The 23,704-nt window shown below is 55.5% G+C and overlaps 1 protein-coding gene across 2 annotated transcripts; it reads left to right on the top strand.

Moving 5' to 3' along the window:
- The first annotated feature begins 227 nt into the window (after positions 1 to 227).
- SPIRE2 (spire type actin nucleation factor 2) lies at positions 228 to 23,461 on the top strand. 2 transcript variants are annotated; one of them, XM_048516236.1, is made up of 16 exons: positions 228 to 290; positions 508 to 921; positions 9,653 to 9,690; positions 11,589 to 11,951; positions 14,902 to 14,979; positions 15,289 to 15,453; positions 15,557 to 15,643; positions 16,801 to 16,912; positions 17,433 to 17,602; positions 17,876 to 18,113; positions 18,900 to 19,045; positions 19,845 to 19,982; positions 20,110 to 20,177; positions 20,276 to 20,303; positions 20,807 to 20,922; positions 21,043 to 23,461. In XM_048516236.1, the coding sequence occupies exons 2-16, from the start codon at positions 579 to 581 to the stop codon at positions 21,245 to 21,247; spliced, it is 2,295 nt and encodes a 764-aa protein (XP_048372193.1). In that variant the 5' UTR covers positions 228 to 290; positions 508 to 578; the 3' UTR covers positions 21,248 to 23,461. The 2 variants fall into 2 exon arrangements, with proteins under 2 accessions (XP_048372193.1, XP_048372194.1); XM_048516237.1 differs by having other exon boundaries at positions 274 to 290; positions 17,876 to 18,074.
- The last annotated feature ends 243 nt before the right edge of the window (positions 23,462 to 23,704 follow it).

Consider the following 23,704-nt stretch of genomic DNA (forward strand, 5'->3'; position numbering starts at 1 on the left):
GTGTTGTGAGGATACAAGTGCTTTGGTCTTCTTTGGGGAGAAAGGTGAAGTACAAAGTAGTTCAGAAAGGAAAGCCCAGTTTCCCAGCCTGCAGAGCCGCTGTCTGAGATTCGGGGTCTTCCCCCTTCTTCCGGGGGGGGGGGGGCCGGGGGCTCCTCCTTGCTCTGTCGGTGGCCTTTCTTCTTTCCTGCTTGCAGAGATCCAGCCAGCGGCCCTTCGCCTCGTGGGACAGACGGCTGGATCGGGCCCGCCCAAACGCGCGAGAAGTCACGCTCGGGTCTGGCTGGAAGGTACGGCTCCCAGGAGGCGCGCCTCCTCATCCCCGCGCCCCTTTCCAAAGCCGGGTTCCTCCCTGCTGCCAAGGGTGCTTCTGAGCACGTCCAGAGTACTGCTACCTCTGCCGCCCCGGGCGGGGCTTGAGGCGGGGGGCGGGGCGGGCGGTGGGGCCGGGAGGGGCGCGGCCGCCCGGCTGAGCCCTCCCCTTCCCCCTCCTCCTCCTCCTGCCAGGCTGCCCGGCAGCGCCGCTGGGATGGGACGCGGCCCGGCTGTGCGGAGGCGCGCATGATGGAGCGGCGGCCATGGCCCGAGCAGCGGCGGCGGCGGTGGCGGGATCGGCCGGCGGCGGCGTCGGGGCCCCGGGAGCGGCGCGGGCGTCGAGGGGCGCTGCGGAGGAGGCGGCGGCGGCGGCGGCGGGAGTCGGCGTCGGGGGGGAGCCGGGGGAGCTGTCCGTGGCGGAGGTGCTGAAGGCCTACGAGCAGCCCGTGAACGAGGAGCAGGCGTGGGCCGTGTGCTTCCAGTGCTGCCGGGGGCTGCGGGGCGCCGAGAAGGGCTGGGGGCCGGCCGGACGCATCCGCGACACCGCCGACCTCCTGCTGCACCGCGACGGCTCCGTCTCGGCCCGCGGAGAGTACGGCGTCGCAGGTAGGACCACCACGGCGGGCGGGCGGGCGGGCGGGCGGGGCTGGCCCAGGGAGCGTCGCCTGCAGCCCGCGGCCCTCCCCCCGCCGGGCACCCTTGGGGGCTTCCACGCCGCCTCTGCTGGGACAAGACCCGAGCTCAGCGAGCCCTGCGGAATCTCCTCGGCTTGGGGGGAGGGGGTGTGGCTTTGTAAGGGGGGCCATGATGAAGGCGACCAAGCTGGCTGCTTTGCCTTCTGGGCGCCCTGAGGAAGCCTGGGCTGGAAGCGCCCGCAGAGCCCTTCGGGGTGGGAATAAGAGCGGAGTTGTCACCGGGGGTCCCGCGGACAGGAGAGCTGGCCGCTCCCTCGGGCGTCCGGAGCCAGCAGGAAACGATGACTCATGGAGGGAGTTTTCCCCGGGGCCAGCGGAGCAAAGCAAAATTCCGGGGCAGAAATCGGGGGGGGGGGGGGGGCGGCCTCTGTTTTGGGGGCTCCTTTTTCCGTGCGTGTGTGCGTGTGTGTGAGCCCACCACAGAGTTGATGCAGAGGGGGTTTGTTAAAGTGAGAGAGCCTTGTGTGGCATTCACGGTCATCCAGAGCAGGTACATTTGGGAATGAAGGGGGGGGGGAGAGAGAGAGAATGTGGTAAAGAAGCTTTTCTTCCTGGTCTAGAACAAGACAGGCTGGCTGTGTGGGGAATGCAAGCCTTGGCAGGGTCCAAAGGGCAGTTGAGTTTAGTCTCTTGCCACAGTTCCTTGTAGAGCAGCAGTTTCGTTCCTTCCTGTGTCACAAATAAGTGTCCCTGTTAGGTGCCAAATTCTGCAGAGCAGACGGGGCCAGCCAAAAGTCGAGCAGTGCCCTGCAGTGGTTGCTTGCCCGTGCCCAGCCATCTTCCCAGCCCCAAATCAACTGTGGGGTCAGTCATGAAACCAGGTTCAGCCACCCAGGCAGGTAGCCCAGGCTGGCTAATCTCACGGGTCTGTTGCATGTCTTGAAGGTCACCACTCGTCCTGCAGGGCTGCGTGCGCCAGCTCCACTTGCAGCTGCAGTGCATTGATGAATGTGCAGATAAAAGGTTAATGTGCTTTTAAAACACTTTTTCAGCGGCAGCAGTTAGGGGGCAGCTGGTTCGAGCATTACTGAGCTATGCGTTGTGGTAAAAGAGTGGATGAACTTCTAAATTATATATATATTTATGTGTGTGTGTGTATGCCCTGCACTTCTAGCCAGCACTTTGAGGTAACCAACAGGGAAAGGAAGCCGGTGGCACCTGTGTGACATTGTAGCCCTCTGCCCTTTGCCTTCTCCTTCCTGAGTTCCCTGAGCCCCAGTGAGAGGGGTGGGGTGGAGCCCAGGCCCTGGTGAGAGCTGAATTATCTTTATTGCTCCGGCACAGAGGTCAAAGTAGCACCCATGGTTGCTTTATAGCAGTGGTGGCGAATTAGCATTAAACCTAAGACCTAGTTTTGGGGAAGCAGTGTAGGTAACTCTGTTAGGCGCTGTTAAACCCCACTAATTTTCATGCAAAGAACTAAAGCTCGATCCTTTACCTGGGAGTAAGCTTGGTTGCTGGCAATGGGGCTTGTTCTGAGTAAACACTCCCAGGGTCGTGATTCACCCGTTGGAAGAGTTGCACGGTTGCTTCAAAGCAAAGCCACCGACTACCACCAAGCTTACTCCCAAGTAATGCACGCCTCGGAGCCAACCGTTTTTCTAAACTAAAACCTCAGTATTCAGGTTAAATTGCCGTGTTGGCACTTTTGATAAATAAGTGGGTTTTGGGTTGCAATTTGGGCACTCGGTCTCGAAAAGGTTCGCCATCACTGCTTTATAGCCTTGGCATGCTCCTGAAATGTGTAATTATGCCACGATGGGGAAGTGTTGGTAGAAAATGAAGTTAGGGAGAGGGTGCACTCAGTGTTCAGGCTTCAGCGCATCAGTGCCATCGAGTTGCAATCAATTTATGGTGACCTCAGCAAGGGCCTTTTAAGGCCAGGGGGAAGCAGCTGTGGTTTGCTGTTGCCTTCCACTGCAGAGCCTTCCTTGCGGGTCTCCCATCCAAACACTCATCCTTCTTAGCTTCCAAGATCTGAGGAGATCGGGCTATATGATGCTGTTTTTCCTCCATGTGTTAAGACTTGGTGGGTGGTACAAAAAAGTTACCCTCCCCGTGTAGTCCCAATATGAAATTGCATGGTTTGGAACTGAGGCACAGTTGAATTTATCCTAGCTTGGGGTTTGAAAATAGCTGCTTCATCTCTTCTGAGGATGTCTCTACACGCATTCTGTCCAACATGAAACCGGGGGGTGGGGGTCTGCCAAGGGGTTTTTGGTTGGGACTCCCTTTTGCCCCAGAGTCTCCAAGAAAGGTCAGAGATCCAGGGCTGTCCTTTCTCTGCTAAATAACACCCTTTCCCCTCCGATTAGTCTGAGCAAATGTTTTAGTGTTGAATGGTACCTTCTGACTTTGGCGTGCCTGGTCCGTGGGTGTGTGGGTGTGGGTGTGGGTGTGTGGGTGTGTCTGTTGCTATCATCTCATTGGTTTGGTTCATGCAGTTGATGATACACACAGTCCACAATACACCGTTTGGTGTTCAGGCTGTTGCTTCTTAACTCTTCCCAGTTTTAGGAAATGCTGGTAGAAAAAAATAGAGCCAACTCCAGAGGAAGAAAAAGAAGCAGGGAAAGAAACAGAATAAAATATGTTCTATCAAGGTGGTTGTTCCCGAAGCTCCTTTTTTTCCCCTTTTAAAATTGTGGGCCTAAATGCTAGTTTCAGTTCCAGTGAAATAAGCCTGCAGGAATGTGCCCAAGTTAATGAGCAAGACGCAGCTGCTCCTGCTGTTTGAATGCATCATTTGCTCCACTTATACCCCACCTTTCACCCCTGCGGGAAAGAGTCTGACCTCATTCTCCTTGCCTCCATTTTATCCTCCATTTTATCCTCATAACAACAACCCTGTGAGGCAGGTCAGACTGAGAAAGAGAGTGGCTGCCTGAAGGTCACACAGCAAGCTTCTGTGGCAGAGTGAGGATTCAAACCTGGGTCCCCCCCCCAGCCCTAGTCCAGAATTCCAACCACTACCCCCCACTGTCTTATGCAGTTTGCAAAATATGGAGGCAGCTGGGTGGCTTTTGGGTGCATTCTTAATTAGCGTGTACCTCTATCCAGAGCAGAAGGCTGGGGTCTGATTTAGACTGTGGAGGCCAAGTTTCCTACGTGCTTCTCTGTCGTGTTGTCCTGCCCGAATGACCATCTTTCAAGCAGTAATTCTTGATTCAAGCATTAGCTTCCTGTTGGAGAGCCCTCCCTCACCACCACCACCACCACCCCGGCACTTCAAGTCACATGTGCATAATTTCAAGGACGTCTGGCTGCTGCCCTCTGACCTGGCATCTTTTCCTTCTTCCAGCCCCAAGATACCACTCAGTTCTGGGGGAAAAGGGGATCCCACGCATAAATGGAGGCACCTGGCGTTACAAAGAGGTGCTAGTAGTGTTGCTTTTAAATGAAGAGCCTTCTTTTGTGGCGCCCAGTCTGTGGTGTGCACAAAAGGCCTCCTGATTAGTCAGTGGCAGCAGTCATGCGAATGGCAATAAGCACACCGGGAATATGGCTCTGTTGGGCTACTCTCTTTGACCAGTAAATGCTGCAAGTTATTCATGTAGTTCTATTCTATGTAATACTGCCCTTCTCCTGGGCTTCTGTGCTAAACGGCTGCTGTCTCCTCCAAAGTGTACAAGGGACACCTGCCAGAAGCATCCCACCCTGACCCTGCTGTCCAGCTGTGCTGTGGCCCGCTTCCCCTTCCTGGCCCCCCGAAGGGCCCTGCTCTGTTTCTCTTGGGCTGGCCCAGACTCTTTCAGAATGCCATGTCCGTGTCACTCTGTTCTGACCTCTGCAGGGCCCACTCTGAGTGCCAACCCATTTAGTTTTTCCACCCCAAGAGGTAAAATGCACAGGGGGAGGTCATTGTTGTCTGGCTGGGGTGTATTTTCTTGCGTCCTCCCTGCCCTCCCGCATGATGCATCCAGTTGCCCTGGAGACTTTGCAGGAGGCCGAGGTGCAGCACTGCAGATTCAGGTGATATTGACTTAGAAGGACGTCAGTTTCTGCCTTTGAAACTGGTCTGTCCAGTTCTGGGCTTTGCAACTCTGCAGCTGTGATTGTGGTCAGGCACTGAAGGCATCCGAGCTTCTTGACCCCTGACTGATGGTGCATTAAAATCCTCCCAGGCCAAGAGCTCACTCTGCCTCCAGGCAGCACCAGGATTTTACTGGGGGGGAGGCCAAGAATTGCATCAGCGTAGTGGTCCCCGGAGGAACATAAGCAGCGGCGGAGGCAGCGCAGCCAGGAGCTCTTTGCTGCTGCCAAGGAGACCTCCCTTCCTAGTGGCTCCTTGGGGCTTTAATGGTCCCTGCAGAATCTGCCTTGAGATCTTTACATGTTCCCTGACCCGGCCTGAGCAAGCCACGCAACACCAGCGCTATTTTTGGCTTGCATTGTTCAGTCTTGTGCTTGCAAATACAATAGATTTCTGTCACTCACCACGACTTCACTCGGCTCTTTTGGAAATGGTTTTGATGTCATTCTGGAGCAATGAAACAAGATCCGCGTTGGCTGCTCATCCATTTCCAGGCGCAGTTCAGAGTGCTGCTTCTTGCCTGTTGGGACCTAAACAGGGCTTAGGCTTCGCCCCAGGGAACAATGATAAAATTGTCATAAAATTGTCTGGCACATGCAGCGCAAGCGATGTTTAAAAATGGCTGGACGGGGCTCGTGGCCTTTCCACAGCGTCCAGTCAAGAATGCTGCGGAGCTTGGAATTCTGTTCCCGCATCAACCTAATTTTGTCCACTCAAAGGTCCCCTTTTAAGTATTTTGTATCTGTTGTGCTGTAGGGACCGAGTTGCCACAACAAACGAATTTCTCTGCCAGGGTGTTTAGCACTCTTAGTGGAGAGAAATATTTCTTGCTCCAGACCTGCCGTTTCTCTTTCGTTAATGTGGGGGGTGGGACAGGGTCTGTCAGCAGTGTTTGGTGGGTGGGGCTGCGGGGCAGGCTGATTCTCGGGCAAGCAGGACAGCCCAGGAGTTGGCTCAAGTCCTGCCACAGAACTTCTGCCTGGGGCTCCTTGTGAGCTCTTGGGGCTGCTGAGAAGAATCTGCTGAGTCCTGGGCTTGCAGGACACGGCTGTGGTTACCTGTGCAAAAGGTACTCTGGAGGTGTTTTTCTTCTAGCTGAGCTTGTTCTTTGTCACGCCAACACGTGGCCACAGCTTCAGGCTGGAGGTCCAAGGGCACCGCCCAGACCTTGAGCTGCTTTCTCCTCTCCCCTAATGGCCACGTTTCTCTTTTAGCCTGAGTGAGAAGTGTTGTCACTACCCAGAAGTGTACCCACTACCCAGGGCATAAGTGTGAGAGAACTCCTCCCAAACAGCCCAGCAGCCTCCCATATCCTGGGAATCAAAGCATCCCACCTAAGTCTGTATGATCCTTTCTATGCCTCTTGCTGGGACAGACTCCCTCCTGCGTCCTGCGCACCTGCCTGCTGTGCCGGCTGACTTCTGAGTGGGGTTAGCCTCTAAGGAGCTTTTCAGTGGGATAAATGGCAGGAAATGAACAGCAGTGTGTGTGTGGGGGGGGAGGGCTCTGCATGTACAGGGGTAGGGGCAAACCTGGCTTAGGAAGGGTCCCAGCTGCTGTTCTACATTCTGCAGACCGTGTGGGGGCTTAAGGGGCCAAGCAACCCCCTCCCCCAAGTGGGATGAGTGGATTTCATGGCCAAGCGGGAGATGCAGGAGGGAAGTGCCTTTGGGGCAGCTCATGTGCGGCTCCTGTCCTTGCTCGTCCTGCCCCCTCCTCTTTCGCCCCTTGCTGCCTCCCCTCCCAAATATTTGTCCTTCACAATCTGCTGCCTGTAAATGAGGCAGGTGCTGCAGCCAGCTGTTGTGTGGGGGGGGACACTGATTGATCTTTGCAGTGGAATGGAAAGGTGGGCTGCAGGTGAAGGACTGAACCTGTGAACACCCACCCAGTAGGGTAGTGATGGCAAACCTTTTTGAGACCGAGTGCCCAAATTGCAACCCAAAACCCACTTATTTATCGCAAAGTGCCAACACGGCAATTTAACCTGAATACTGAGGTTTTAGTTTCGAAAAAATGGTTGGCTCCGAGGCGCACGTTACTCGGGAGTAAGCTTGGTGAAGCAACCTAGGAGGGTTTACTCAGAAGCAAGCCCCATTGCCAGCAACTGAGCTTACTCCCAGGTAAAGGATCGTGCCTAGGCTAGCCTAGATGTGTGTGTGGGGGGGGGGTTCCACCCCCCACATGATGAACTCTGTGCACGTGTGCCCATAGAAAGGGCTCTGAGTGCCACCTCTGGCACCCGTGCCATAGGTTCGCCACCGCTGCAGTAGGGTGATTTTACCAGTTATAGTGGACTTGTAATAAAGCTAAACAATTTCAGATACAAATACATTAAATACTTCAGAAGATTTTAAAGACTAACATACAAATGAAACCAAGGGCTGATATTTTGGGTCTTATGGAAAGTTTGGGAAAAGATATAGAATTTCGTTTTGATATATGACATTGGCAGCAAGAACATTAAATTTTCCATTGTGTGCATATATCTACAATACAACAATGGCTTGTGAAGAAATTGGAATTGGTTGAGATGGTTAAGCTTACTTCTTTGCTTAGAGAGAAAAAAGCTTATCTAAGTATATCAATAACTGGAAACCCTGAAATAATGTTTGCTTTTAACAGAAAAAAAGAATGAACTGATGATTTGTAGATTTGAGGACTAGACCAATTTTAAAAAATGAATATAATAAAGAACAGCATGAATCTTACTTAATAATAATTAAGAATTAACTGAACTTTAATTCCATAATTGTAACTAGAGAACAAGTGGTAATTTTTAAAACTGTGGTTATATTTGGTGCAGAAGCAATTGGAAGCCTTTCCTATCCCTGCTGGTGGTGGTCTTGCCTGCCTCTTTTAAAAGTCCTAGTAAAAAACATTTACCTAAATACCCACCCAGACAATGGTGGAGAAAGAGAATTTCCCTGAAAACCAGCCCAGCAACTGCCCCTCCCTCCCCTTTTCTAATTCAGTTCATCTTTTTCCATCAGCAGCAGTGGTGTAGGAGGTTAAGAGCTCGTGTATCTAATCTGGAGGAACCGGGTTTGATTCCCAGCTCTGCCGCCTGAGCTGTGGAGGCTTCTCTGGGGAATTCAGATTAGCCTATGCACTCCCACACACGCCAGCTGGGTGGCCTTGGGCTAGTCACAGCTTCTCGGAGCTCTCTCAGCCCCACCTACCACACAGGGTGTTTGTTGTGAGGGAGGAAGGGCAAGGGGATTGTAAGCCCCTTTGAGTCTCCTACAGGAGAGAAAGGGGGGATATAAATCCAAACTCCTCCTCTTCCTCCTCCTCCTCCTCCTCTTCTTCTTCTTCTTCTTCTTCTTCTTCTACCACCTATCGGTAACCTAATCGGTAATCGGTAGGGTTTTCTAGACAAGAGACCAACAGAGGTGCCTGCCTCTGCGTAGCAACCCTCAACTTCCTGGGCCGTCTCCCACCCGAGTACGGACCAGGGCCAATCCTACTTGGCTTCCAGGATTTGATAAGACCGGGCTGGCCTGGGCTTGAGTTTTCTATCTACTCTCAATGAGTCATTCAGCCAAAATAAATAACTGAATGGTTCATGTCCCTTTGCTTTGTAACGTAACAACTTAGTCACCGAGAGACTGAAACAGAGCTTGGAGTTGTCTCTGGGCAAAATTCTGCATTTCAGGTCCAGTTTCTAGCCCCACGGTAGTTTTCACAGTGCTGGGAGAGGGTGGGAGAAAATGCAGTGCAGTGAACTCTTCCTTTGCTGTGAAAGGCAGTTTGCTTGCTCCAGCTGGTGTTCCGTCTAGGAATCCAGCTGAATTTCTGAATGGTGGAATGGAGCCCTTTCTGTCACTCTCCTAAAAACAGTTGGAGGCAATCTGACTTCTCTCCTGTCTGATTTACCTGCATGATTCCCTGGGATAATTGGTTAGTCATTGCCCAAGATGTGTAGTGACTTTTGCATTGTGCACAGGGCCTACAGAAGGGTGGGGGGGTATGTGTTAGGGCGTGGGTTAAATTAGAAATGGCTAGCAAGTGCTCGAGAGTGCCTGAGTTCTCCCTGGATGCAAAGAAAGAAGAAATAGGCACCAGCCACCTTGTGACTGGGCTGGAAAAGGAACCAGGACTTTCCTGCCTGAGCAATGCAAGGCCTTGGAGAGGAAAGATGAGGAGGAGCCTGCTGGGGTGGTTGGGTTGGTGGGCAGCTCTTCAGAGTGGAGGTGCCTTCTGTGTCCAGGTACAGTTCAGTCTGTTGCATTGGTGATGAAGAGGGGGCTCCGTGTGGCCTTGCAGGTGCCCCTGCTGAGCCAGCAATCACCCTGGGGTGGGTCTTAGGAAGGATGGGGGGTCACCCCCACGCAATGTTTTCCAGATTTTGCAAAGATGAACTAGCTGGCCTGCCTCTCCTGATGGGCTGTGCAGCACACACGCACACACCCTCTCCTTGCTTTGTAGCTCAAAGGAATGTGAGCAGGGCCGCCCAACACTGGCAGGACTGGAGCTCTGCCGCCTTGCCTTGCCTTGCCTTGCCCCCTTGGGAGAGTAAGCCAGGAGGGTCAGCCTGGGCGGTTTAATAAGGAACTATTGGAATCCCAGAGGGAGGAATCCTCACGGTGACATTTTCCCCTTGCAGAGCTCCCGCTGACCTTGACGCCCTCGGCTGAAGCGCAGGTAGGTTGATAAGCGCGGGGGGCGGGGCGGGGGCGGAGGAGAACAAACTTGGGCCCCTCCACTTCACCTGCCAATTCCTTAGGGTTCATTAAAAAAAAAATTAAAATCTTTACTGGAAGGAGATTCTTTCCTCTTCCCACTCAGCCAGAAGGAGACGCAGCTTATAGGTGATTAGCTCCAGTGAATAACACTTCAGCCAGGGCTATAAATGGGGCAAGCTTCGACCTCCACAATCGCTCCACGTGATTTTTTCAGAGGCCAGCAGGAAAGTGCCCCCCACCCCCCCTGCCCCCAGCAGCTTTGTGCCTGAAACCGCTGCCCAACAGCCCAGCGTCAGTTTCTCTCTTCCGGGCCCTGGCAGAATGGATCCCAGAGACTGGCACTCGCCCAGATGATCGTTCTCAAAGGCTCAGCAGCCCCCACCTTGTGGAAGGAGAGGTGTTATACATACATACACACACACATACATACATATATACATACATACACACACATACACACACACACGTATATATACACATATATATATACACACACACACATATATACATATATATCCACACACACACATATATATACATACATATGTGTGTGTGTATATACATATATACATACACACACACATATACACACACACGTATATATACATATACACACACACACACATATATATACATATATACACACACACATATACACATATACACACACATATACACATATACACACACATATACATATATACACACACACATATATATATACACACACATATATACACACACACACATATATACACACACACACGTATATACACACATATATACACACACACACATATATACACACACAGACACACACGTATATATATGCATATATACACACACACACACATATATATATACACACATACACACATACACACATACACACACACATACACACATATATGTGTGTGTGTGTGTAGGTAGGTAGGTAGGTAGGTAGGTAGGTAGGTAGGTAGGTAGGTAGGTAGGTAGGTAGGTAGGTAGGTAGGTAGGTAGGTATATCTTGAGCTGCCTGCTGCCTCCCACAGGACTGGCAGGGTGGAGAACTCGCCATAGAGGACCAGTTGGCTCAGCCTGTTGGAAGAGAACTGTGTGTGCCACACTTGTTTAGCCTGTTTTGGAATCTGTTCAAGGCAAAGATCAGGTCCCCTGATTGCCCCCTCCCCCCAGACTTCCACTTGGCCAGTGAGCTGCATCTGTGTTTGTCTTCTACAGATACAGCCTGCCCCCCCCCCCCCAACTTTCCCACAGGGAGGAAACAGAGCGGCTTCTGTGTGTCTGTCTGGAGGCTTCTGGCTGCCGGCTTCCCTCCGTCCCCTGGGGTGGCTCATGTTCTCCTCTGCTCCTAACTAATGGAACTGCAGCACAAGCAGGGGGGTGGGTGAAAAGAAGAGACCCAGATGGATCCAGGAGGAGGAAATGGGGTGGGGGGGGGGAGGACAACCGTTTGTTGCTGCTGCTTTTCAATCTGTGATTCTCCTGGTGGCTGAAGAAATTTGGAGAGAGGAATACTAGAGTGCTGAAATAACCAATAATCCCTTTTTGAAAAACTGATCATTTTGTTCTGTTCTGGGAACCACTTTGGGTCACTCCGGCAGCAGCGTGTAAATATTCTAAATAAATACAAAATCACTGAAATGCCCAACAGCGTACCAATTAAAATTGGCTGTCTGTAGCTCAAAGGCCGATGGGGCAAGAGAAGCAGTGGGCGAGCGGGCAGCCTGGGCATTTACCTGGAGGACGCAGGGCAGGAATTAAGCCCCAGAGCAGAAGAACACAGTCCCTCCTCGGGTGCCTTGGGGGGGGGGCGTGCATTCCTTGGGGGGCTTCATTCAGCTGTGCTTTCTGCAGATGGTGCAGTCTTTGGGCTTCGCTATCTACCGGGCCCTGGATTGGGGCCTGGATGAGAACGAGGAGCGAGAGCTGAGTCCGCAGCTGGAGCACCTCATCGACCTGATGGCCAACAGCGACTCTGAAGACAGCGGCTGCGGCACGGCAGACGAGGGCTACGAGGGGCAGGAGGAAGAGGAAGAGGGAGTGGAGGCGGGCACCCTGCGAGCGGTGCGAACCTTCAGCCAAGCCATGCGGCTCTGCGCGGCCCGCCTCACCCACCCCCAGGAGGCCCAAGCCCACTACCAGGCTGTCTGCCGAGCCCTCTTCCTGGAGACTGTCGAGCTGAAGGCTTTTCTGGCAAAGATCCGCGATGCCAAGGAGGTGAGACGCCGCACGGCTGGGGGGACTCCTGGCCTGTCCCCTTTTGTGGGGGAGCCTCCTCTGCCCCATCTTCTCCCCAGGAGTAGAGACTTTTGCAGCAGAGCGGTTGTAATCTTTGGGGGGAGCCATCCATCCACACAGGGCCCCCATTTCTGCCCGAGAGCCCTACTTGCCAGGCTGCACCGCTGCCAAGGGCAGGTGCCCCCACCACACGCACCCTTTGAAACTGTCAGGTGGTTGATCCGGACAGGGAAGAAAGCCGGGTTGGCAACTCCTGTGAGAGGCTGCAGAACAGGCCTCTGGCTGCTGGCTGGAATGAGCCCCTCCCTGTGGCCAAGGGGACTCGCATTTGTTTCTCAACCTCCTGGACTGTCTGCCAGCTGGATCCGGATGGCTCGGGGCAGGCCAGGGCCGTGGGTGGCCGGTGCCTGCGCATCAAAACCTGCACAATGCAGAACAGGCAGCAAGCCGTGCTGGGAGGAGAGCCCAGGCAGGGCCTGCCGAATGCTAACCTGGCAGCGGCTTGTCAGGCTTCTGGGAAACGCATCCGGCTCGGACACTGGCAGGTCTCCAGGAGAGGGCAGGCCTTGGACTGCCCCAGCGCTGCAGGGAGGGCTCCTCGTTGCCTGCCCTCTGGTGGCTTGATCTGGATGCAGACGCTGCAGTCCAGATGTTTGTAGTCTAAGATCAAAGTGGGGGGAGCAGGGAATAAGCAGTTGCTCTTCCGCTCTAGCCATGCCCTGGGTGAACCCTGACCCCTAGGTGAACCCTGACCCCCAGCCGCTTCACCGGCCAGAACTGTCATGCTAGCTGAAGAGCAACCCTCACAAACACCAGCTGCCTGTTCTGCACCGTGGAGCCCTGAATGAGTCTGGCCGTAACCCTTGCCCAGCCTACTGGCAGGCAGAAGAAGTTGGCTGGGAAGTACGTGGAGCCTGGCTGGCTTAAACCACAATCACAAAAGTATGGTGGAGTCTCCTCCTGTGGAGGTTTTTAAACAGAGGCTGGGTGGCCATCTGTCAGGAGTGCTTTGATTGTGTGTTCCTGCATGGCAGGAAGTTGGTCTCGATGGCCCTTGGGGTCTCTTCCAACTCTATGATTCTGTGAAACGTGTTGTTTTGTGTGTGGTGGGGGCACGAGGCCACCTTCACTGCACTGCAGCCTATATCAGCTGTGGATCTCCCTTGCTGCCCACCAGCCAAATCCCACTCCTAGAGGACTTCCAGGCTGGCTGTGGACCAGCATGAGCAAGCTGTGGCTAGTTCAGGCCGCAGGGGCTTGTGGGAAAGACTGTGCTAGCCCTGTTTGGTGTGTGAAGGAGTCAAGGAGGAAGGGCTGAGTCAGTGGGCAGTGGAAGCCGCGCTCCTGCCACGGGAGTCAGCACAGAGCCACCTCCTGAAGCAAGCAGCACCTGCCTGCCCCGCCCTCTCCAAACAGTCCTGTGTTTCTAACAGGCAGCCTGATGCTGCTCTCCTGGGCACCTCCCTGAAAGGTCAACTATTACACCCATTGTCCAAATACTGCTCCCTACTTTAGCACTGCTGATGGCGGGGGTGGGGGGGGGTGTAGTAGCTGCTGCAAGCTCTCTCTTGGGTCCCTTCTGGTACTGCAGTCCCCACTGGCAGCAGAGGGGACTCTGCCTTGTTGGCAATTGCTCCTCCCCCCCCCAACACCTACAGGCTTTGATCCTGTGCCAGGGCAGGGCAGTCAGGTGTCCAGGTGTTTATCAAGAGACTTCTGCCTTCCGTCTTCTCAAGGTGGCTTACAAACTCCTTTTCCCTTCCTCTCCCCACAACAGGCACCTTGTGAGGTAGATGGGGCTAAGAGAGGTAGGAGAGAACTGTGATTGACCCAAGGTCACCCAGCAGGAATGTAGGAGTGCGGAAACACCTCTGGTTCACCAGATAAGCCTCTGCCAATCAGGTAGAGGAGTGGGGAATCAAACCCTGTTCTCCGGATTAGAACCCACCTGCTCTTAACCACGACACCACACTCAAATTATGGGTGGGGGAGGAAAGAGCCCCCAGCCCCTCCTGTGCACAGTTAGGCTGCTAGATTGCAGATCCCTAGGCAGGGAATCATGAACATGGAACCGAGTGGCGGACCCTTGATGCAACTTGTGCAAAAGACGCTGCTCCCTTGGCTCTTCTGACCCACACCAGAAGGGGCCTGGTAGGTACCACCCTGTGCAGCCCCTCCAGAGTATCCTGACTCTTGCTTGGAGATCTTCCTTGTCCATGCGCAGGGTCCTTGTGGGGTGTGCTCTTATCAACCACTTGCTCAGGGCTTGTGGGAGGGGGCCTCTCATGCTAAAAACAACACCTTCCCAAGTGGGTGCCTTCTTTGGGAGGAGGGGCTTCCGTGTCTGGCTCCAGCTTGTGTGAATGAGAGGCCAAGAAGCAGAGGTGGGATCCAGCAGGTTCTCACAGGTTCCCGAGGGTAGGTTACTAATTATTTGTGTGTGCCGAGAGGGGGTTACTAATTGGTGATTTTGCCACATGATTTTTGCCTTAGTTGCACCCCTCCTCTCAGCAGTAGCGCGCAGAACTTGAAGCAGTCTAGCAGGAGGTGCACCGGCGTGCATGGCAGCCTGCGCCTGCGTGCATTCGTTTCCCGCCCAAGGACTGGCGCTGCAGCTGCATCCTTGCCACAGCCCCACCCAGGAATGCCCCGCCCCTGGAATGCCCGGCCACGCCCCCGTCATGCCTGGCCCAGCCCCATTGGCACTACGCCACAGTTTGAATCCCACCACCATGGGAACCTGTTACTAAAATGTTTGGATCCCACCACTGCCAAGAAGCCATGTGGAAAGGGGCTTGGCTGTGTGGCCGGCTGTGAGTTGGGCCAGGCAGCAGCTCTTAGCTCGTGAGCCCGCCTGCCTTGCCAGGAAGTTACCGGTGGTGGAGACCTCAGCTGGAACACTGAACTGCTTTCTCCGTTTGGGGTGCAGATGCTGACAAAGCTGAAGGAGGAGGAAGATGAACAGCAGTCGGCAGCAGATCTGGACAGCCTGAGGAACACAGACTGGGTACGGAGGAGCTGGCCTGGCCTGGCGGGGGCAGGGGGCAGGGGCTTGGCCTTGCTGGGCTGTTTCCAGGCCAGGTGGAGGTATTTGCTGTCTTCACTGCCCCGTTGGAGGACGGGGCTCCCAGAAGAGGCACCTGCGTTCTGTGTCCAATCTGGCTACCCCTTGCTTAGAGGAAGAGGGACAGCAGGGGTGGGCCGGGAGGCCTAGGGGGGAGGGGCAGGGAGTGTGCCAGGGTCTAGCGGGCCCAGAGCCGGCAGTGCAATCTGTGATGAGCCCTCTTGACAGCCGGGATGCTTCTTCTTGTGGCAGGCTCGGCTGTGGGTGCAGCTGATGAGGGAGCTCCGGCACGGGGTCAAGCTGAAGAAGGTCGAGGAGAAACAGTTCAACCCCCTCCCCACCGAGTACCAGCTGACCCCCTTTGAGATGCTCATGCAGGACATCCGGGCTCGCAACTACAAGCTCCGCAAGGTCATGGTGAGCAGCAGGGACCCCCCCCCTTCCTTTCTCTATCCTTGGCCTTGCTAGTTTGCTGCTCCGGTTGACCGAGAGATTCTTCTAACTTGTGAACGTTCATCAGGTGGATGGTGACATCCCTCCCAGAGTGAAGAAGAATGCTCACGAGCTCATCCTGGACTTCATTCGGTCCCGCCCTCCCCTGAGACAGGTAACCTTCCACGACACCCTGTGCGAGGGGGGTCAATTCAATTCAATTCAATTCAATAAGCCTTTATTGGCATATACACAGTGGCGTATCTGCCTAGGGACAAGGGGTACCCCTTGTCCCCGGGCGCCACTCTTCTGGTCACGTGGGGGGCGCAAAATTGGCCCCCCACGTGACCAGGAAGTCCTGCTGTCTCATCTGAGACCTGTCTGAGGCATGCAAAAACGAGGCAGCAGGACTTCCTGCTGCCTCCAAGCACCCTCAACCCCACCCTGGACTCCCCCTCCCTTCCTCCCAGATGGCAGGGGAAGTCTTGGGGGGAGGTGGGCACTCTAGACCTTGCCCATGTCCATGGTGATATGGGCGGGGTCGAGGGCAGTGTGGGTGGAGTCTGGGGGCATCAGAGGGCAGAGCTGGGGTGGTGGTGGGCAGAGCCTGGGGGGCGTCCTGGAGACAATTTGTCTCCGGGTGCCAGTTACCCCTGGTATGCCTCTGCATATACACGATAGTATAAAAATACAGTTCCAGTTAAAAAATGAATAGTAAAAAACTTCGCGTTTGTCATACATTCAGTTTACAAACTTCTGACAAAAACTTTGCCACTATAAGGCAACAATGAAAATCCTGACAATTTAAAAGCATAACTACTTTATGTGATTCAGTATAATCAATCATAGAGTCTATGGCTTGGGATAACAGACTGGATCGGAGTTCTTGATATAATAAGCAGTTCAGGAGAATGTGTGGAATGGAATCCAGCTGTCCTATACTACAGGGACAGAACCTCTTATCGCTTGGAAGACCTTTAAGTTTTCCTCTATGTAGCGGAGATGGCATGATGTTAAATCTAGCCAGCGTATAGGCTCTCCTGTGTATGGGATTTGTGAGCGCTGTAATATAATAGGCTGGGTATATATAATAGGCTGGGTATACGCGAGGGGGGGGGTCTTCCTTACAGAGTAATTTGGCAGACTAATTATTGGAGGAGCAGATACCTCAAGGCCCACCCCCTGGGATGTGTGGCAGCAGGTGTGTGTGTGCCGTGGATCTCCCTGGCATTTGGGAATCAGCATCTCTAAGACCTCGTTCCTTGGGAAGACAGAGGTCTCTCTGCTGCTTTCTCTGCCGCTGCTCAATGTGACTGTCCAACCCTGCTGCAGGCGTCTGAAAGGAGGCTGCGCCCGATTCCCCAGAAGCAGCGAACGCTCCACGAGAAGATTTTGGAGGAGATCAAGCAAGAGAGGAAGCTTCGCCCTGTGGAGTCCCAGAAGGGTAAAGTAGCAGAATAGTCCTCAGCGGAGGTTTCTCTCCTCGGACTGGCAGGGGAAACGTTGGGAGCCAACCACCCACCCCACCCCCCAGGTTTAAGGAGACATTGCAGAATCACAGAGCACCAGCAAAGGCCTTCTGAAAGACAGACCAAGTCTCATCGGAGTGTTCACAACCCTTCACGTGCCCAATATTGCTGCCATCTGGTTAAGTAGGCCCACTAATTATCATCATCCCCATACTGCTCCTGAGGGGTAAAGACCATGACTTGCCTTGGACCCCTGTGTGAGTTTACAGCAAAGGGCAGATTGGGGAGGGGCTTCTTGAGCTGCAATGCCCTTGAGCGAGAGAACCCCTGTTCATGGAAACAGCAACGGAGTCCAGAAATCTTTGCCTGCCCTGATTGGGCAAATGCTGTCTGCTGAGGGAAACCCTTTCCTGGTCTGTCCAGCTGTCTGGGTGCCCCCCTCAGCTCTCCCCACCCCCCTCAGCGGCTCCTGCCTGCCTCTCCTCCCTCCTCCAGGATTCGGTTCCCTGCCCTGCCTTCTGAACGCCTGCTCCAGCAATGGCAAGTCCACCTCCTGCATCAACCTTTCTGTCTCCGACTCCAGCGGGCTTCCCCAGCGCCAGAGGCCGAGGGTCTTGCTGAAGGCCCCCACGCTGGCTGAGATGGAGGAGATGAACATTTCGGAAGTAAGAACTCAGGGTCTGCCTCTGCTTGTGCTCTAGAACAACTCACACCTCTGCCGCTCTGTGGGGGGGGGTGCTCTTCAACTGACCTTCCCATTTCTGTCCTCCTCCCCCCCCCCATCTGCTGCTTCCAAGGGCCGCATTGCCTTGTGCACTGTGCTAAGGGTGGCCGTGATGCAGCTTTCTTTGGGGAGTGCTGCATGGGCTTTTGGGGGGCTACCCTGTGCCCAGAAGTGGTGCCCTTGACTGTGCGCTGCCCCCTCTCTTCTTCTGCAGGAGGAAGACTCTCCCAGCATGGAAGCGATGGAGGACCCTGGCACCCTGATGCCCCTGAAGCGGGACCGCTCCTTCTCAGAGCAGGACTTAGCTCAGTTTCAGAGCGATGGTGGCGGCGGCGGCAGCGGCAGCGGCAGCAACCAGCCAGGCTTGGAGGACTGCCTGGGAGGCAGTGGGTCTGAGCCGAGGCCCCGCTCAGGTACCTCCAGCCTTGCATGGACCAGCATGGAAAAGGAGGGCAAGTGTCACCTCCCCACCCCCCACATGTCTTCTTCCTGGGCAAGCAGCCCTCTGAGGAGGGGGCAATCTCCAAATTGTTCAAGGAGCGTCTGGGGACAGCATAGGGCCATGGTGGTGAACCTTTGGCACTCCAGATGTTATGGACTACAATTCCCATTAGTCCCTGTCAGCATGGCCAATTGGCCAATTGGCCATGCTGGCAGGGGCAGATGGGAATTGTAGTCCATGACATCTGGAGTGCCAAAGGTTCGCCACCACTGGCATAGGGGATGCTTGCAAGAGACAGCAAGGAGAGGTCTGGGAACTCCTCCTGACCTCCAGGGCAGAAATAGCTGGAGGGGGGGGGGCATTTTCCAGGACAGGCTCCTCCTTTACTCTCTGCAAGGCACCCTGGGAGAGTCATCGTGGTCCTTGGGACAGGAGTCAAGTGGAGAAGACAACGGTTGCTTCATCTCCGTCGTGGGGCATTCGGTTCCTTCCATTAGCTCTCTCTCAGCACTGTCTGCCTGTGGCTCGGCGTATGCCTCCCACCTGCGCCCCATGCAGGCAGCAGCTCCCAGGGCCAGATCTGTTTGGGTTCAGTACTTCAGCTAGACTCACCTGAGATGGTTGTGGCTGCAAACCTGTCCTCTGCCTGGAATGCAGGAACCACCCCCACCACCCCCAGGCATCCTCCCTCCAGCCCTGGAGCAGCAGCCAGGGGGGGCCCGTCAGTCATGCGTGGAGGCTCTGCTCGGAGTTCTTGCCAGGGAGGTTCTGAACCCGCCTTCTGCTCCTCTCCCAGGCTCCGTTCCCGCCAGCTACCATCAGGGCCCTTACGGCAGCTCCAGTCCCACGTTCTCTGGCCAGAGCGTCCTCAGTGCCGTGGAGGAGAACTCGGAAGCCAGCTGTGGCCACACTTCAGAGGTCACCATGAAGCAACTGTGGCTGGTCAGTGGCTGGTGGGAGCGGAAGAGGGGTGGGCTCAGCTGCCGCAGGACGGGACTCTCTGCCACCCCCGATCTATTGTGCTGGGACCAGGTGGCAGAGGCCAGCCCCGTTCCTTCTCCAGGTGTGCCATGTGCAAAAAGCAGACCTCTGGCAATGCAGCAGGAGGGACAGCAATGGGGGGGGGCATACTGGGGAGGCAGAGCATCTGCTTGGCGCCCAGGAGGTCTCAGGTTCAATACCCGGCGTTTCCAGTTAAAGGATATGGCAGTGTGTGATGTGAAAGACTCCCACCTGAGGCCCTGGAGAGCGGCTGCCAGTTGGAGTAGGCAATACTGACCTGGATTGGTCTGAGTCAGTGCCAGGCGCTTCACGTGGGTCCTCCGAGAGAAGCCCTTCAGATGTACAGAGTTCACCCCCCTGATTTCTTCAAGGCCAGCTTCCTTTCCTGGCCAAGACCTCTGAGACGTCTGGTCACCTCAAGGCCTCCAGCCTCTGCAGCTGCTCCTTCCGTCCCTGGTGCTCCGTGGCCCGGGAGGCAGCGGTCGACTTCCTTCCCCTGGGGTGGGGGTAGGGCAATGGTGGTGAACCTTTGGCACTCCAGATGTTGTGGACTACAAATCCAATTGGCCATGCTGACAGGGGCTGATGGGAATTGTAGTCCATAACATCTGGAGTGCCAAAGGTTCGCCACCACAGAGGTAGGGAGAGAGCCCTTGCTTAGCTGGAAGGGCCAACCTGAACCTGCCACGGGCAATGCCACGCCTGCGCACACGCTGCCCTGTGCTTCTGTGCTCTGCAGCAGGAGTTCAGCCACCCGGTGGAGAGTCTGGCGCTCACCGTGGATGAGATGATCAACGTGCGCCGGGTGCTGGTGAAGGCCGAGATGGAGAAAATCCAGCACAGCAGGGAGCTCCACAGCAGCCTGAAGAAAGGGAAGGTGAGGAGGGCGGAGCCGCTGGTGGGGGCGGGCTCTGGGGCAAGAGCTGGTGGTTGGAGGAGGAGTGCTCGCATGGCCCCGCCTACCAATCCAACTGGAGACTCAGGGGTGCATCCCCCCCTTCTAGATCTGCTGTTGCTGCAGGACCAAGTTTGCTCTCTTCTCCTGGCCCCCCACCTGCCTCTTCTGTAAAAGGTGAGTGAGGCCCAAGGGGAGGGCTGGAGTCCAGGCGGGGAGGGGGGCATGGCATGACGGGCTCCTCACTGACACCCCTGCTGTTTCTCTGCTTCCAGGTCCGTCTGCAGCTCTTGCAGCCTGAAGGTGAGGTTCCTCCCCTGGGGGAAGGCGGGTGTGTGTGTGTGTGTTCTGTGCTGCCCCTATCGTGTGCAGCGGCATAAAGGGGCTGGCAGGAGCGCACCCACTGACTGGGGACTCCACGGCCACAGGCCCCCTTGGGCACCACTGTGTCTGAGGGTCTGGAGAGGACATTTCCATGCCAACTATTGAGAGACTTGGCACAGACGGGTACAGGTCCTTCTCGGCCTTTCACTTGGTGGGCTGGCTTGCCTGCAAGAGTGTTGTAGTGCCCAAGAGCGGGGACTCGGGTTCGAAACTCTGCTTGTGCCGTGAAAGCTTGCTGAGTGGCCTTGCGTGACCAGTCACGTGTTCCCATCCTAACCTACCTCACAAGGCAGCAGTGGGAAGAAAACGGAGAAGAGAATGTTGTAAACCACCTTGAGTCCCCACCGGGAGGAAAGGTGGGGTGTAAATAAATGGATTAAATGAAAGCCTCCGGGCCAACGGGTGATTCCGTCTCTTTCTAGATTAAGATGCCTTCAAAGAAGTTGGCCCACATCCCGGTCTTTGCCTTGGGCTTTGAAACCTTGCCGGGCTCCTTAGGCCCCAAGGCGCCCCCGCAACGGAGTAGGGAGGCGTTCTGGTAAGCAGCACTCTGTCCCTTGCTGTTGGGCTGCCCCCTAAGCAGTTGGCCCTCCTGCAGGGCATTGCCGCTGTGGGACAAGGGGTGTTCCTGATGAGGCCTCTCTGGTGGTCCCCCCAGCTCCTTGCAGGGCCCGCGCTGGCGCAGCGTGGAGGAGGAGTTCCCCATCATCTATGCGCACGGCTCCGTGCTGAAGGACGTGTGCATCGACTGCTCTGGCTTTGTCACCGACGTGGTCAGCTCCAGCCGCAAGAGCATGGACATCCTGAACAAAACGCCAGGCCGGAGCCGCAAGACTCAGTCCCTCTACATCCCGTCCAGCTAGTCAGCTGGGCTCCTGGAATACACACTCCACCGCTGTGCCCCCCACCCCCCCGACGCTGCCCCTGGCTGGGTCTGGCCCTATTTCGGGGTTTGTGGGGCACCACTTGAGGAGGAAGTTCTCTCTTTGGCTGAGGACTCGTCCTTCGGGCTTCTGGATTCGCTCCCTGCCCTGCTTTGTGTCTGCTCAGCTGTCTCCCTCGCCCCTTCATGAGCATCTGCTGCCTGAGCGTGTACAGAGAGACACACGTCTTTGGGGCCTTCTTGGGCTGTCTTTGCTGTGGGGCCAGTTGGCCAGCCTGCCTGTAAGGAAAGGCTTGGCTGAGCAGCCAGTCTCCCGTCCCTTGTGGCAAGGGGCAGCCGTTGCTGGGGCTACTTCCAGCCACCCTGACCCATGGGATTGGCTTCTCCAGGAGGGGGCTCTCCCTCAGGGCCAGTGCTTGCTGGGGACGGCCCGCTGGGTGAGATGGGCTGGCCTCGTTGCAGAGAGCAGTGGGTTCGGCTGCCCGCCTGTCTCCTGGAACCGACCTCTCTCCTGCCTCCGCATCCCTCCTGCAGTGTCTCGATTCCTCCATCTTTCTTTTTCGCAGCCCCAGAAAGGAGGAGGAGTTTTTAAGACGCAGCTTCTGGCCAACCCTGTCTGCTCTCTTTGTCCTGTTTATTTTTGAGATGATGCCAAGGCTGGGGCTCCTCCCCGCCCCCCCCCCCTCATGTTCTTCTTGATGCAGCTCATAATAAAATTCATGTTTTTTGTAAGCGTTCAGAGAGCCTTTCTGGCCTGGGTGAGGACGTGGGGCAGGGGAGCGAGTGGGCAGGCAGTCAGGTGCCAGAGCCACCCCCGGGAGTTGCCCACACGCCAGGCCTGGTGTCTGCAGAAAGCCAGTGCTCGGCAGCAGGCACGGTCCTTGCGGGGTGAAGGCCAGCCCTGCGCAGCTTCCCCTGCTTTCCTCATTCACAGTCTGGGGACAAGAAGCCGGGAGGGGCTGGCTCGCTTCAAGTGCCGAAGTGGTGTCAGGGCCTGGATCTGTCTTTTAGTGTTGGGCCCTTTTGTGCCAGACATGAGGCTGCTTCTTCCTGACCCGTTTGGTGGGTGAAGGGGAGCGGGGCTGCCAATGTGCTTTCTGGCAGTGGCTGGCATACAGAGGCATCTGGGACACTGCCACACTCGTCTCTCTCCCCTGGCAGCCTCCCGTCTTCCAGAAGTGCCCCAGAGAGGCCATTTCAAAGCTGAGCACAGCAACAGCGCCAAGTTAGCACCCCTCAACTTTCCAGGCTCCTCTTTGCTGGAAAACCAGATCATGTGACTCCAGCCTTCTTCCCGCCTGTGTGGGGGGAGGACTGTGAGTGGAGCTGCTCAACAGGTCAGAAGAGCAGCCGCCAGGGAACTGGTTGTGGGAGTGATAGTTTGGAAAGGGCAGTTGCTCCCCCAGTGACCCAGATGCCCCTTCTGCAGCCCAAGATTTGGGTCTTTGGATGCCACACTTTGTGATAGCTCTGAGGGGACTCAGCAGTGTCATCTGGGGACAACAGCCAGGCAGGCCCTCGTCTTCCTGCCCGGTGGGGTTGGAGCCACAGCCAACCACTGGTGCAAACAGAACTGCATTGCTGCATCGGAAAAGGTGCTCTCTGCCCCCAATGACCATTATGCACGCAAGCTACTGTGCGCTGACGCTCACACTCCCCACCCTGGGGGAATCAACCGCAGACGTCTGCAGATTGGAGGCCTCAGCATTTGCTTTGCTGCTGGGCTGGCAAGCTGCACATTATGGTAGCCCAGCCTATACCTGCCAGGGGTGCCGATGACTAGCTGCGCTGCCCTTCCCTTGAGCACAACATGGGTGCTTGTGCATTTGCAAAACAGAAAGTAGAAGAACGCTACTGAGGCGGAGCAGGCGGGAGTGGGGCTCGGTCAGTTCGAGGGGCGGAACCTGCAGGCTCTGGACGAGGCCAGCTACTCCTCCTGTCTGCTGTCGCTGCTGCATCTGGTGCCTGCCTTGCTTTGTGTGCCAATCTGCTTGTGTGCCTCGGATGCGTTGCGCTGCAGTCTCTGGCCTCTGCATCTCCTTCACCACCCTCTGTGTTTGCAACAGTTCACTGCGTTTTACATCAGAGTGCGAGAGAGACGGGCTCTCCCTCCCCCTGCCCCCCCCCCCCAGCACTTCTGGCTGATGTTTTCTGCGCAGCCTCAACTGTACAGAACTGTGAATAAAATATATAAACCAACCTGTGCAGCTTGCCTTGTGTTGTAATTCACATCATTATGCCGTCGTGTGTCTTCACCTCGTAAATACGTTTTGTGCTCCAGTAAATGGCCTTGAGGTGGGGGAGGTCAGATAGGGGAGGGGGTTTGCAGCAGCTGCACCCAGAGGCTGTGATGTCTGTAATACTCTGGGCACAAATAAATCCTGGCAACCAAATGGAACCCTTCCTGTATCTGGACAAGCAACCTTGGGCACCTGAC

Source organism: Sphaerodactylus townsendi, linkage group LG14, assembly GCF_021028975.2.
Source record: "Sphaerodactylus townsendi isolate TG3544 linkage group LG14, MPM_Stown_v2.3, whole genome shotgun sequence".
Classification (NCBI taxonomy): domain Eukaryota; kingdom Metazoa; phylum Chordata; class Lepidosauria; order Squamata; family Sphaerodactylidae; genus Sphaerodactylus; species Sphaerodactylus townsendi.

Bases quoted from the DNA above. Each gene is read 5' to 3' on its own strand.
- SPIRE2 (XM_048516236.1), top strand. From the start codon at position 579: ATGGCCCGAGCAGCGGCGGCGGCGGTGGCGGGATCGGCCGGCGGCGGC. The intron at 922-9,652 runs GTAGGACCACCA...TTCCCCTTGCAG, and splicing joins CGGAGAGTACGGCGTCGCAG to AGCTCCCGCTGACCTTGACG. The intron at 14,980-15,288 runs GTACGGAGGAGC...TTCTTGTGGCAG, and splicing joins GCCTGAGGAACACAGACTGG to GCTCGGCTGTGGGTGCAGCT.